The sequence below is a fragment of the Cotesia glomerata genome, linkage group LG1, assembly GCF_020080835.1.
Source record: "Cotesia glomerata isolate CgM1 linkage group LG1, MPM_Cglom_v2.3, whole genome shotgun sequence".
Lineage (NCBI taxonomy): Eukaryota > Metazoa > Arthropoda > Insecta > Hymenoptera > Braconidae > Cotesia > Cotesia glomerata.
The window spans coordinates 3,986,357-3,998,539 of NC_058158.1; the positions used below are offsets into that span (position 1 = coordinate 3,986,357).

A 12,183-nucleotide genomic window follows, 5' to 3' on the forward strand; every position below is an offset into this window, starting at 1 on the left:
ACTTCAGCCCTACGATCAGCAATCGATTAATCGCGGAAATGTGATCTAAGCTTTATTGTATTGTATCAGTAATGCCTTGTGAGTTTGTCATCTGTACTGTTATCTGTCCTTCGAGCCTCTTTCCGAAGTAAAGCTTTTGATGCTTTTCAGCGTAAATTCTCTTATATCTACCACACTATGTACGTGCTACCACATGTACTACTCGCTCCCCTTATAAGCCGGAAAATAAAAACCGCAATCTGTTTTTCAAGAAAGCTTTTTTATCGAAACACTTTGCTAATATTTTTACTTTAAAAGATTAAACTCATTTTAAATTTTCCGACTTGGTTTTTTATTTTAATTTCACTTCACTTTTGTTCAATTCCGTTCCATTTCTTCTATTTTATTTTAACAAACAAGTTTTCATTGGTTCAAATTCTCTTCGATTATTGATTGCAACTGCTACTGGGCTTTGAAGTTGAAAAAAAAAAAAAAAAGAAAAAAAAAAACCGAAGTTGAACTTGAAATAAAAGATAAGGAATAAAAGAAACGTCGGAGATACTTTTCAAAAGTTCTTTTAATCCATTACTTAGTCCCTGAAAAGTAAAACCCGATGTATTGTTAAAAATCAATGAAATGACTAGTTTTTTTATAAGTATTAGCTCAATTATTTTTATTTTCATTCTTGTTCATTTATTCTTTTGAGATTTGAAATCCAAGATTAGTCGAGTGACTGAATTTCAGTGATTGAGTTGTATTAAATCGCTAAAGTGCATTTTGCTTTCAAAAAAGTTGCGAAAGCGAGAAAAACGATGTTCCTTTGAGTTTTTTCATCCCGGATAAGTTTTTCTAAGCTTTTAATAACTTTAAAGTAAGAATAATGACCGATCAAAAGAATTTCATTGTTAGCCGCTGGTTTGTGGAATAGAAATAAAATTTGATTAAACAGGCGAGTTGAGAGTTTTAAGTTTTCTCAATTAAATTATGGTGAGTTAGTAGTACGTCGCTATACATCTAACTTTATTAAGTTGAGGTGTCAATAATTAGCTTTTATTTCAAACTAGACTGCCCAAACGTTATTAAGTACTTATAACTTAACTTTGTGTTATTGAACAATTTATCTTGGTCATTGTATTATAAAACTTTCAAATCCAATGTTCTAGTTTTAAAACAAATCATTATTCTTTTGCTTCTATTGTATATATAATGAGCACCTTTGTTAATTTAATTTAAATATTTGAATTGAGATTAATTATACAAATTAACATGTCTCGTCAAAATATAAGTAAAACAAACTTTTTGAATAGTTTGAACTTTGAGCTAAATAATTTCAATTCTAATTATTTCATTGTAGTTATAAGTATTTAATTATTTCTCATGTTTAGTTTCATATATCTTATACATTTTCTAGTGAAAAAAATATTGTTCCTCTAACTTTTAACTTTTTTGAACAATTTAAGAAGACTATTATCAATATCTTAATAATAATTTGTCAAAAATTTATGGTATTTGAAGTATCATAAAAGATTTAATGTAAAAATTTTAAGACTAACTTTACTTTTGAAGCTTTGCTCTTAAGACTCACAGTATGAAAGTTGTAATAAATGTAAAATTAAATCTTTTGATGTGATAATAAAAAGTTCACACCGGCTGTCTAAGACTACTACAATTTTGAAAAATAAAAAATTATGAGAACACAAATTATTTTAACGTCCTGAACTTGCATAATAATATTATATTTCGCATAAAAAATTCAACATTTGTTAACGTAATTCTTTAAAATGTAAGGACAAAAATTTTTATATTTTTTTATTCAGTTCAAATTTAAGTTCAACTTCTTGTCTTTTTGTTTAACCTCCTTGTAAAACAAAAAAAATTTCTTTGACTTTCCATTTTCGCTCGCCTTTCCTAGCAATGTTTCACAACAAAAAAAACTTTTTCAATGAATAAACAAATAGACTTTTTCTAAAAGACTCTAACAATGTAGACATCTCATTAAATGACAATCCAAGATCCTCTTAAGTTAGAACAATCACGTATAATAGTACAGAAGTGAAACTCTATTTCACAAAAGTACAATCCTGCAGAATAATCTGCACATTATTATTACAATAATCATTATTATTAGCATTATGATTGTCAGATTATTATTATTGTGATCTCACACAAAATTTATTAGCGTTATTATTACTATTTACGCTATAGAACAATGAACAATATTTATTAGCGTTTAAAATATTTGTGTCGCTCACATCAAAATGAAGTTGAAAAAGTTTAAATAAATATTTTGCCGTCGCATATTGAACAGTGCAGCAAAATACATATTTATATACAGTAGTTTTTCATGTCGCGAATAACAAAAGGACGAACCTCATGTGGACAGTGATAGCGAAAATTTAACGTCAGTGCCAGTGATACAGAATATGCGAACTCCGGTTTCACTCACTGACTGACAGTTGTGGAATTGTGTTACATTCAGATTTGTGAAAACATAAAAAAATTAAAGAAACAAAAAAAAGTAACAACAGCTCTCACAAACATATCACATAAATAAAAGACAGCGCTGATTGCAACGCCAGAGGACAGATAAATTCACCAGTTTCATGTTACATTCCTCGAATTCAGATTACATTTACAACTGATAGACTATACAGATAGTTTATCATCCCAGTTAATACAATACTGTGTCAGGTATTGTTCGAGCGTCCTCTATCCGTAATTTTACATTTAAAAACAATTTCTATGAAAATATAGTCTCCGACAAAGATTCATAGTTATTATAATCTCCTCTGAAAACGTTTAACCTTCGGCATAAAACAATCTAAAATAAATTTATCTCTATTATTTATTTAGTTTATCAGTTTATATACATACAAACCAAACTAAATATACTTACTCAACTTTTAGGCTCATGCTATATAATTCTATCAATATAAATAATTATTTTATGTGTATTATGTGCTGCTAATTATTTATATATCATCTATTATATTGTCTAGAGAAAGTTTATCAACTAATAATCTATGTGTTTTTTTTTTTTTTTTTAATAAAAGTTACGCACGCTTTAATTGTCAACTCAAACAGAAATAAAAAATGTGTCAAAGCATACAATAACGAGTAAAATAAAATAGATTAACTAGCACAGATTCGATGAGTAGTGAGAACACAGAATTTAATAAAATAGTGAATGTAGATTTATAAGCTCTCACTGACTATGCTATTAATGTTTTCACCTGTCTATTATATCTCTCTCCACGTCTATCTACTATTTTTATTAATAATAATTATTATTACCACATTTAGTGTGTAGATAGTTTTTTTTTAATAATTATAAATTATGTATTATAACTCAAACGTACAATATCATGCAGTTAAGTGTGATTGGTGACCACCACTGTACTTGTGTTTACAGGCTCGCAGTGCCAGTACAAGTAGCTTTAGAAGCCTGAGCCAGGTACATAATAAGATCAAAAAATGATCAACATAGATAGAAATTAGAGTATTTTATTAGTTGAGTTTATAACTATTATTATTGTTAATAATTAGTATTAGACAGAAAGAGTTTATAGTAGTTTATAGAATGAGTTTTTTGCATAATGTTAAATTTCATTACTATTATTATTATGGTTAAGGGTTGCAAATATTAAAATGATTCTATTAAAAAAATCAATTATAGATAAAATTTTCAATTAATTTTAATTACTTGTTTACTTCAAAAGTTGAATAAAAAAAATTATTTTTGCAACCCTGATATAATAATTATTGTCAAGATTTTTTTAATAAACACTTACAAAGTAAACTATTATTTATACTTCATAGATCTTCGAAACGATAACCAGTTAGTGAAAAGTACTCATTACAGTCCAGTTAATGCGATGCATTAATTACGTCTTACATCACAGTAGTTGACATATTTACTTTTTAAAACTTTCTTCACATACTCTTACTCAAAATCATACCTTTTTTTTCTATTTTTATTTCATGCTAGTACTCTTGTTAGCTGTAGTACTTGCTCTATTGAAATAAAAATGACTTTTTAAAATAAACGTGAGAGAGGGTTGAATTTTTAATCTTTTTCTGTAGCTTATTTATATTATAGTGTGTTACAATTCTTTTTTCCTCTTATCTTTGAAATTTTTGCACGAAAAAAATTATGCATGTTCAAAGCTCATGCTCCCGTTTAGCAAACATGCAAACATTCAACATGACGCATGCTTAGACACGCGAATGGGTCTGCAATCTTTATGTTCAAGTTTACAAAATTTTTCAGTAAATAATAGATCGTAAACTTTGTAAGATTGTCGAATATCTTCGCATGGTCATTTATTTTACTTGTATAATCATTACTTTATATATTTAAACAGAACAAGACATCAACTGACATATATTTGATTATTTCTATTTTGTCTTTCAATACTATGAAATTTCTTTGCAGCTTTAACTCACTGTAAAATTAAGTACTTTTTTATATGTATATATAAAAAAAATTAAAGACTTGAGATTTAAAGTTAATTTTCAAGTCTCAGCTCATCATAAAACCTTGGAGAGCAATTAAAATTACACGGAAAAAAAAAAGTTTGGAAAATCCAAAAGTGCACACCTCATAACGCTCATTCATTTTTTAAGAAAAAAATTAATTGTGTAATTGATTAAAAAAAAATAATTAAGTAATTTCTTACATATTTTTTATTTTTTTTTTTTAAATATCAGCGCCCTTTTTTCTTGTCATATGCGCACGCAGTCTAAAAAATCTAGCTTGATCAAGTGGCGCCATAGTTTTCACGTGACAAATAAGAAAAATTCGTTTGGCTTTGTACGGTTGTAGTGAATTTTAATAAAAATTCAATTTAAAAAAAAAAATACGTAAACTGGGCCACTGATATGAAATACGGACCCAGTTAATCGAATCCTTAAACTAATAAAAAATGTCCGATCTTGAAATATCAATTTGTTCGGGAGCAATCATTGGTACATCCAAAATGGGGTGACATCCGGACGTCCACGTAAAATTTTTTTCAAAATGTTTTTTTTTTTTTTCAAAATAGCAACATGAAATGATTTTAGAAAGTAAAAGATGGTTTAATTTAAGTGTTTTTTTCGGTGTACATCTACTTATATCATTGTATAAATGTAATATGGTTGTGATAGAGGCATTTAAAGATCACAAAATTGATTGACCTTGATGAGTTGAGTATAAAGCACAACCTCACCCGCTTCGCGCTATGAGGCGTGCAATATGGGAACTATTCCCATAATTTTATAGGAACTGTTCCGATAATTATAGGAAATTTTCCCAGAATTATGGGAAAATTTCCCATAATGATGGGAATGGTTCCCATAATGGTATAGGAATGGTTTCTATAATTATAGGAATGATTCCTCTATAATTTTTTTATAGCCCCAATTTTTTTTTTTTCATGTAGGATTTAAACCTTTATGTTTTGAGAACCATTCCTATATTCTTATGGAAACCATTCCTATAATAGTATAGGAATTATTCCTATAGCATTATGGGAACCATTCCCATAATATCATAGGAATTCTTCCCATAATATTATGGGATTAGTTCCCATAATGATATAGGAATAGTTTCTATAATAGTATAGGAATTATTCCTATAGCATTATGGGAACCATTCCCATAATGGTATAGGAATAGTTCCCATAATTTTCTTTCCGTGTACAATAAAAATTTATATGGAGCGATAATTTTATAATAATACACTGAGAAAAAAGTATTGTGATTATCAGAATATGTCAGTTCAAGACCTATACTCTGCGCAGTAAACTATAATATATGCGCTGTCACTGCCATCGACGTTTTACCACTAACAGTTAGTTTATTTGATTTATGCACGGGTAAAAATAGAATTCAACTAATATTTATTATATTAGCTTGAAAAAAATTTATTATTACACTTTTAATTTTAATTTTAATTTGTTTTGTTAGCTTTATAAGTCAATTGATTTGTGCCAGTAAAGTGAGGTTATAAACATCTAATAGTCTGTAACATTGGTATACTGATAATCAGTATACCTAGGTATTGTGAAAATCAGTATACTTATTGTGATAATCAAAATACCACGTATTCTTAGTAGCACAATACCACGTATTCTTAGTAGCACAATACCAAGTATTCTGATTATCAAAAAAAATATCCTTAGTAGCAAAATACTTTTTTCTCAGTGTAACTTTATCCATCAATTTTTAATGATAACTTCAAAGTTTTCTAATTAAAGTCTCAAGTGGCTTGTTTTATTAAACAGAATCTTAACAGTTAATTATTGCAATCATCTTATAATAAAAACGGTTAATAATTTCATCGCTATTGCTGTTATTATGAACTGATGATCACCTTACTTATTTACCGAAAAAATTTCTTCTCATTTTACCGCCATTTTCTCTAAATATTTTCTCCTCCAATAAAAATTAATTAAAATTTTTTCTGACCACAGAAAAGTTAGTTGCCTTGGGCTACTATTTACCGATTTAATTCATGATGTTTCCGATTCTTTAGATGGGGTTATTCAACATGACGCAAAGTAAATAATTTAAACTGTGTTGTTGTATGAATACGAGGTATTTCCCAAAATTCCTGACATAACTGAATCGAATTTCAGTTTGAAAGCACGATTTCTGTTGCTGCTTATAGCTATAAAATCAATATAATATATAATTAGCCGTTTCGACAAAACTCCTGCGGAACTTGTATAATAGGCAAACATAGTATGGAATACTATTTTTTTAATTATTTCAAGCCCGTACAGTCATATCTCCTAATAATACAATAAAATTCTATTTTTTACGGCCTCAATAAAAACAATGGGAATAAAAAATCGAAAATACTAATTAGCAAAATTCTGGTACATATATCATGATACACAAAGCAACATTCCATATGGCAGCACAGATTATAGTGCAAATATAGTTAAACACCCGCAAGATATTTCTATTATTTCACTTAAACTCCCGTTACAGTCGCATCAGACACGTGGATTCATATAAATGCATATATATATATTTATCTTTCATCGCAAGCTGTATAAAGCTTGACATATTAATGATATACGCGTTCCTTCCGGGTGTACATTCACTACTCTGCATGACTCTGGAGTGAATCAGTGAGATACTCGCTACACTCCATATCTCCAGCCCCAGGCTACACTATGTCTTGTTTCTCCGAGTACTACATCTAACCGACAATCCTTTTTAAGTCTGTTCTAAAGAACTTCCTTCACAATCTACAAAGCCGCAGATATACAAAACGAATCTCCCGGGTTAGGTACAATTCAACAAAATAAACTCCAAAAATTATTATTATTATTATTATTATTCCCGAGCGCGGATCATCAGATGAAAAAATTTATAATGAGAAAAAAGTAAATCCTCTTTTAAAATGAGTATGAAAGACGAAATGAACAGCTCAATGATGTGCAATCCGTCGGTTCAAGTATCATTTCACCGTACATAGGTTGGGATTAGATAAAAGTATCTAGAATCATGAGAAAAAAAAATGATAAAATAAGAGCTAAAAAAACTAAATCACGTGAAAGCACTGAGAGCAATGAGACCATGGGTCCGAGGTCGGTCCAACTTAAAGAAGCTCGAGAAGTAGAAATGACGAAACGATCGATAGACTCACGGTTAGTCACGTGTTCTTTACTTTACTATTTTCACATGTAACTTCAACATTATTATTATTTTTAACATAGTTGTGGATTTGCGGATAAACACCCTGTTGTTGCAAAAATTACTTTTCACGTCTGAACTTTCAAGTTTCCAAAAACTTTTTTCGTTTAGCAAGAACATTTTTTTTCCTTAGTATAGACATGAAACTTTCGTCATCAAAGTTTTTTTCATGAAGATGGTTTCGCTCTAAAAATCACCGACCTTATTCTAATTTTCTTCCTTTTATTTAATTCTGATTATGACAATTTTCCAATTTATTGATAAATATTTTCATCAGAAACCCGACTCGACTGCCTGACTCGATAGTAATCTCTACTACTCGGAAGTGGATCCTTGGAATTTCTCTGACATTCTTGTGTTTGTTGTGTACATAAATTTAATCCGTTACATCTGTGATAGCTGATGTTAAACAACATAGACTATAAAATTGAACAAAAGTACGCTATCTACTATCAGGTTCATCCGCATTTTTATTTATTTTATCTATTTCTTAGTCTGCTTCTTTCAAGCGAGTGAGTTTTGAACAATTTGACCTGGTACCGTTCAATGAGACTTCGTTTATTTTTATTGCCGAGCCATTGTTACAACAACCTTTCAAAACTCGTCTACGTGCACTTATAGGAATGAGAAAACTCAATATTCTAGTTCTGATAGTAAACTTCTAAAATGAACTGTCGATCGAAGTTTAAGAAAATCAAGATTTTTGAAATTGTACTTTGACCTATTTGATTGGCAAGAAGATAAAACTTATTAAAACTGAGCTATCGGCAATCGTAGATAAAATTTCTAAATGACAGTAATTGTACAAAATAAATTATCAGTTTTCAAATAATCAATTTAAAAGCTGTTAAGATCGGAATCTTTTATCTTGAGAAGTAAAACTTTTGTTTCAAATTACAATACCGATTTACTTTTATAGCAATTTTAACCCTGCTATCCGATTTAAATTTCGCTAGTCAATTATTGCTCATTATTCATTCAGCGCATCGACAAATTAAACCGATAACATTTTAAACCTGATCGGAAATAATCAATTCCACATCACACGCTCATTAATTCTCACCAGATGGATTTGGGAATTTACGCGTTGTTTTTTACATCGATTTATATAAAAAGAGAAAATCTGCTTAACCATAAAACAACTTTTTTTTTATAAATGAATGCTTTTACTGGTCCCGTAAAAAATATACATCATCGTTACACGTACCAATTTTTCATCTTTATAATCTAAATCCTATTGCATTTTTTCCTAATTTTTAAAGTTAAGAGTTGTGGATAAAAGCGCTGAAGTAAGTCGCAGCACGTTGGAGAGAAACGAGAGATAGAAGTAGTAAAGAAAGAGTAGAACAGAATGAAAATTTTCAAGGACACACAGTGAGCTTCTTATTGATCTCAAACAGTTTCCAAGCCCGGTAGTAAATGCGAGGATAAAACGCCCATTAAAAATTACGATATTACATGTAAATATATGTTATTCTTTATAAATCCCCTATACCATACAAAGTAATTGAAAAAAAGAAAAAAAATTAAAAATGAACGATAAAACTGTTCACCGACAAAGCAATCTCGTTATAGTTTATGGCCAGTATTGTGTATAGTATCTCAACCCATAGCAGTATCGTTAAAAGACAATTATTTACTGTCTTAAGTAAATTGCATCGTTTCTCCTAGAGTGCAGTGGAAGCATGATGATCTTGTGGTCTGGGAACACATCACCGTTAATGTTGAGCGCTGACATAAAGCGTGGTTTCATGAAACAAGACACGTGACAACAAGCTTGTATACCGTCCCCTTGAGATAAATTCTTGGACGTATATGAGTAGGAAACGGTGGTTGACATGCATAACGCGACATCATGTTAAAGTGAACCTCAACACGAAACAAAGTCGATTTTGTCAATAATATTACATGTGTTATATCGTGAATTTTTTTAAATCCAGAGCAAGGTGGGGCGAGTTATGTTTTTATTGATTTCATTTTTGTTTTATGTGAATATCACAATAATTAATGAAATTTGTTGGTTATAACAGTAACTATATTTAATTACCATCTCGGGAGCTTTTTCGAACTGTTATCATATCAATATATTAATTGAATTTATGATACTCTCTCTGGGGTAGATATTTTTAATTTTACTACGACTTGATGGTGGTCGCGAGTTTTTAAAATTGGCGTATTAACAATAGTATTAGAATTTATTTCAAAATAAAATTCTTAAACATTATTATTATTATTATTATTATTATTATTTTATCTTTAGCTATGACAGAAATTTATATCTTTGTGGCGTAATAAACTGGAAATTATATTACCGGTGAGAATGTACTTGATAAATTGAAGTTAAAAATTATTATTATAATGAAATTTTTTTTTAAAATCTATGACCCTGATTTTTTAATGCTTGTACCGATGTATAATTACCCCTATTCATAAATAATAAATTAAACAATGAGAGAAAATTAAAGACTATATTTATTTAAAATTGACAATTCTTACTATTATTTGATCGTAGTTATAGTCACAGTTGTGTATGCCAATTGCTACGGAACGTGTACACGTAAATTGTACGACATCAATAATATATTTTTGGGCAAATATCCAACGCGCGTAGGTTGTATGAATTTATTTTCCATTCATTCTTCAATGAAGATGATAATATTACATCAATTTTTTATTTGTACTCTATAGATAGTTTGTCCATGCACCTTTATTTATTTATTTATTTGTTCTTTTTATTCATTTCAACATGTTTTTTTTTTCATTTATTAAATCAGTGCAAATATTTATAAAATATGACGTTTATTTTATTTCATAAAAAACAAAATTTGCATCAATGAAATTCAAAAGTAAACGTATACAGGGATTTAATATCGAACACATGGTAAACTTCATCGTGATCATATTTTATCATAAATTTACATAAGCTTTTTAAACTATTTAATTTGAAAACTCTAATAAGCTCTAAAAACAAATTTAATAAATATGGGGAATCTGTAATTTAAAATTCCTTATATACATCTACTTGAACTGTAACTTTTACTGATGCTGGAGCTTCTATATTCTCGACGTTTTATAAATAATAAATAAAAAAATTTTAATTCGGCTAATAGATGTTAAGCAGTTTCCCCCTTGGTTTTATTATTTTTGTTAAATTAATAATAATGGCATCTCTATATAACTGCCCTAGATAATACTTTTAAAGAAATTAATAATCTCCAGTGATGTGTAAATAATTCAGTGTAAAATGTTAACCACTGATGTGGAAATTATGCTGAGTATAATGTTTTATTGTCGAAAATTTTACAATAGAAAATTATTATGAATCAGAAACAAAAGTTTAATACTATATAATTTATTTTTATAGAAAATAATTTTATCCTAAAAACAAATTACCAAAAAAACTAGGTTAGTTTATAATCAAAATTGTCACGGCTGTAGTGCAGCGGTGGTGCGGCGCTTAAAAAGCCGTGCGGCGGTGATGCGGCGGAATTCTGTTTTTACTCGGGTATATTTGTCTTTTAAACATTTTAAAATCCGTGTATATCAAATTTCAATGAAACCGTTCAATGGCTTCTCATATCATATTAGTTTCCAAACTGTTAAATCAACTTGATTGAACAAAAATGTTTATAACTACGACGTGAAGTATAATTTCTCCGACAAAACATAATATATATATATATATATATATATATATATATATATATACATATAATTTCTATCTAATTAATCTAGTCAAACGACTCGCTAATTCATCAATAATTGAACTGCGTTAGTTTTAGTGGCAAATTGTCAATCAAGTTCAATTTTACAATGACGTAAAGCTAATGCTTCATGAATTACATCAATTTATCGCCTAATTTGTAGTTTATAGTGTTTTCATTAAAATGTAGTAGTAAGTAATCAATGTCAAATACAATCGTAGTGTTTTGTGGAAAATTTAGATTGTTATATGTAACAAATTATTATTTGATTCAATATATCTAATAAATTTAATATTATATCTTTTATATCTTTAATGTATATTGCCGCTTGGCGTAAAATGAATAAATAAATAAATAAATAAATATCGTTGATTAAATTAAAAATTCGAAAAATTCAAAATCCACTTATCTATAGAGTATTAAATAAACAATAGAGATAGTATGGGTCTGTAATTTTCATAACAATCCCACGATCCTTGTACCATAGGTCCTGGCGTTGCTATAACTCGAAATTAGGCAACAAAAGCTCGCGATCGACGACTATACCGACATAATATCCACGAGCTGTATTGTCAAAACACAATGACCAGAATGCCTACGGTTCATTGTTTAGAAAATATTCACGTACGGAAATTCCCTAAACTACTGTAATAGGATTAGAGAGTTAGTTAATTTAGATAATAATAATAATTATCAACAACCCACTCAAATAGAATAACGATTGCGGTTCAGGTTTAGCTTTAGATTACATAGAAGGGTAGACGTGTATCTACATTTTGACTTTGACTAGATTTAGCTTCAAGGTGTATCG

General features: G+C 28.8%; 1 protein-coding gene across 3 annotated transcripts in view; it reads left to right on the forward strand.

The window, feature by feature from the left end:
- LOC123265059 (neo-calmodulin-like) overlaps positions 1-12,183 on the forward strand; it is an 81,381-nt gene that overhangs the window by 35,066 nt on the left and 34,132 nt on the right. The window contains exon 3 of one of the 3 annotated variants that reach the window (XM_044728643.1): positions 3,392-3,433. The exons of the other annotated variants lie outside the window; for them this stretch is intronic. Within the exon in view, the coding sequence (XP_044584578.1) occupies positions 3,392-3,433 (42 nt within the window). The remainder of the gene's footprint in view (positions 1-3,391; positions 3,434-12,183) is intronic. 3 annotated transcript variants of the gene reach the window in all.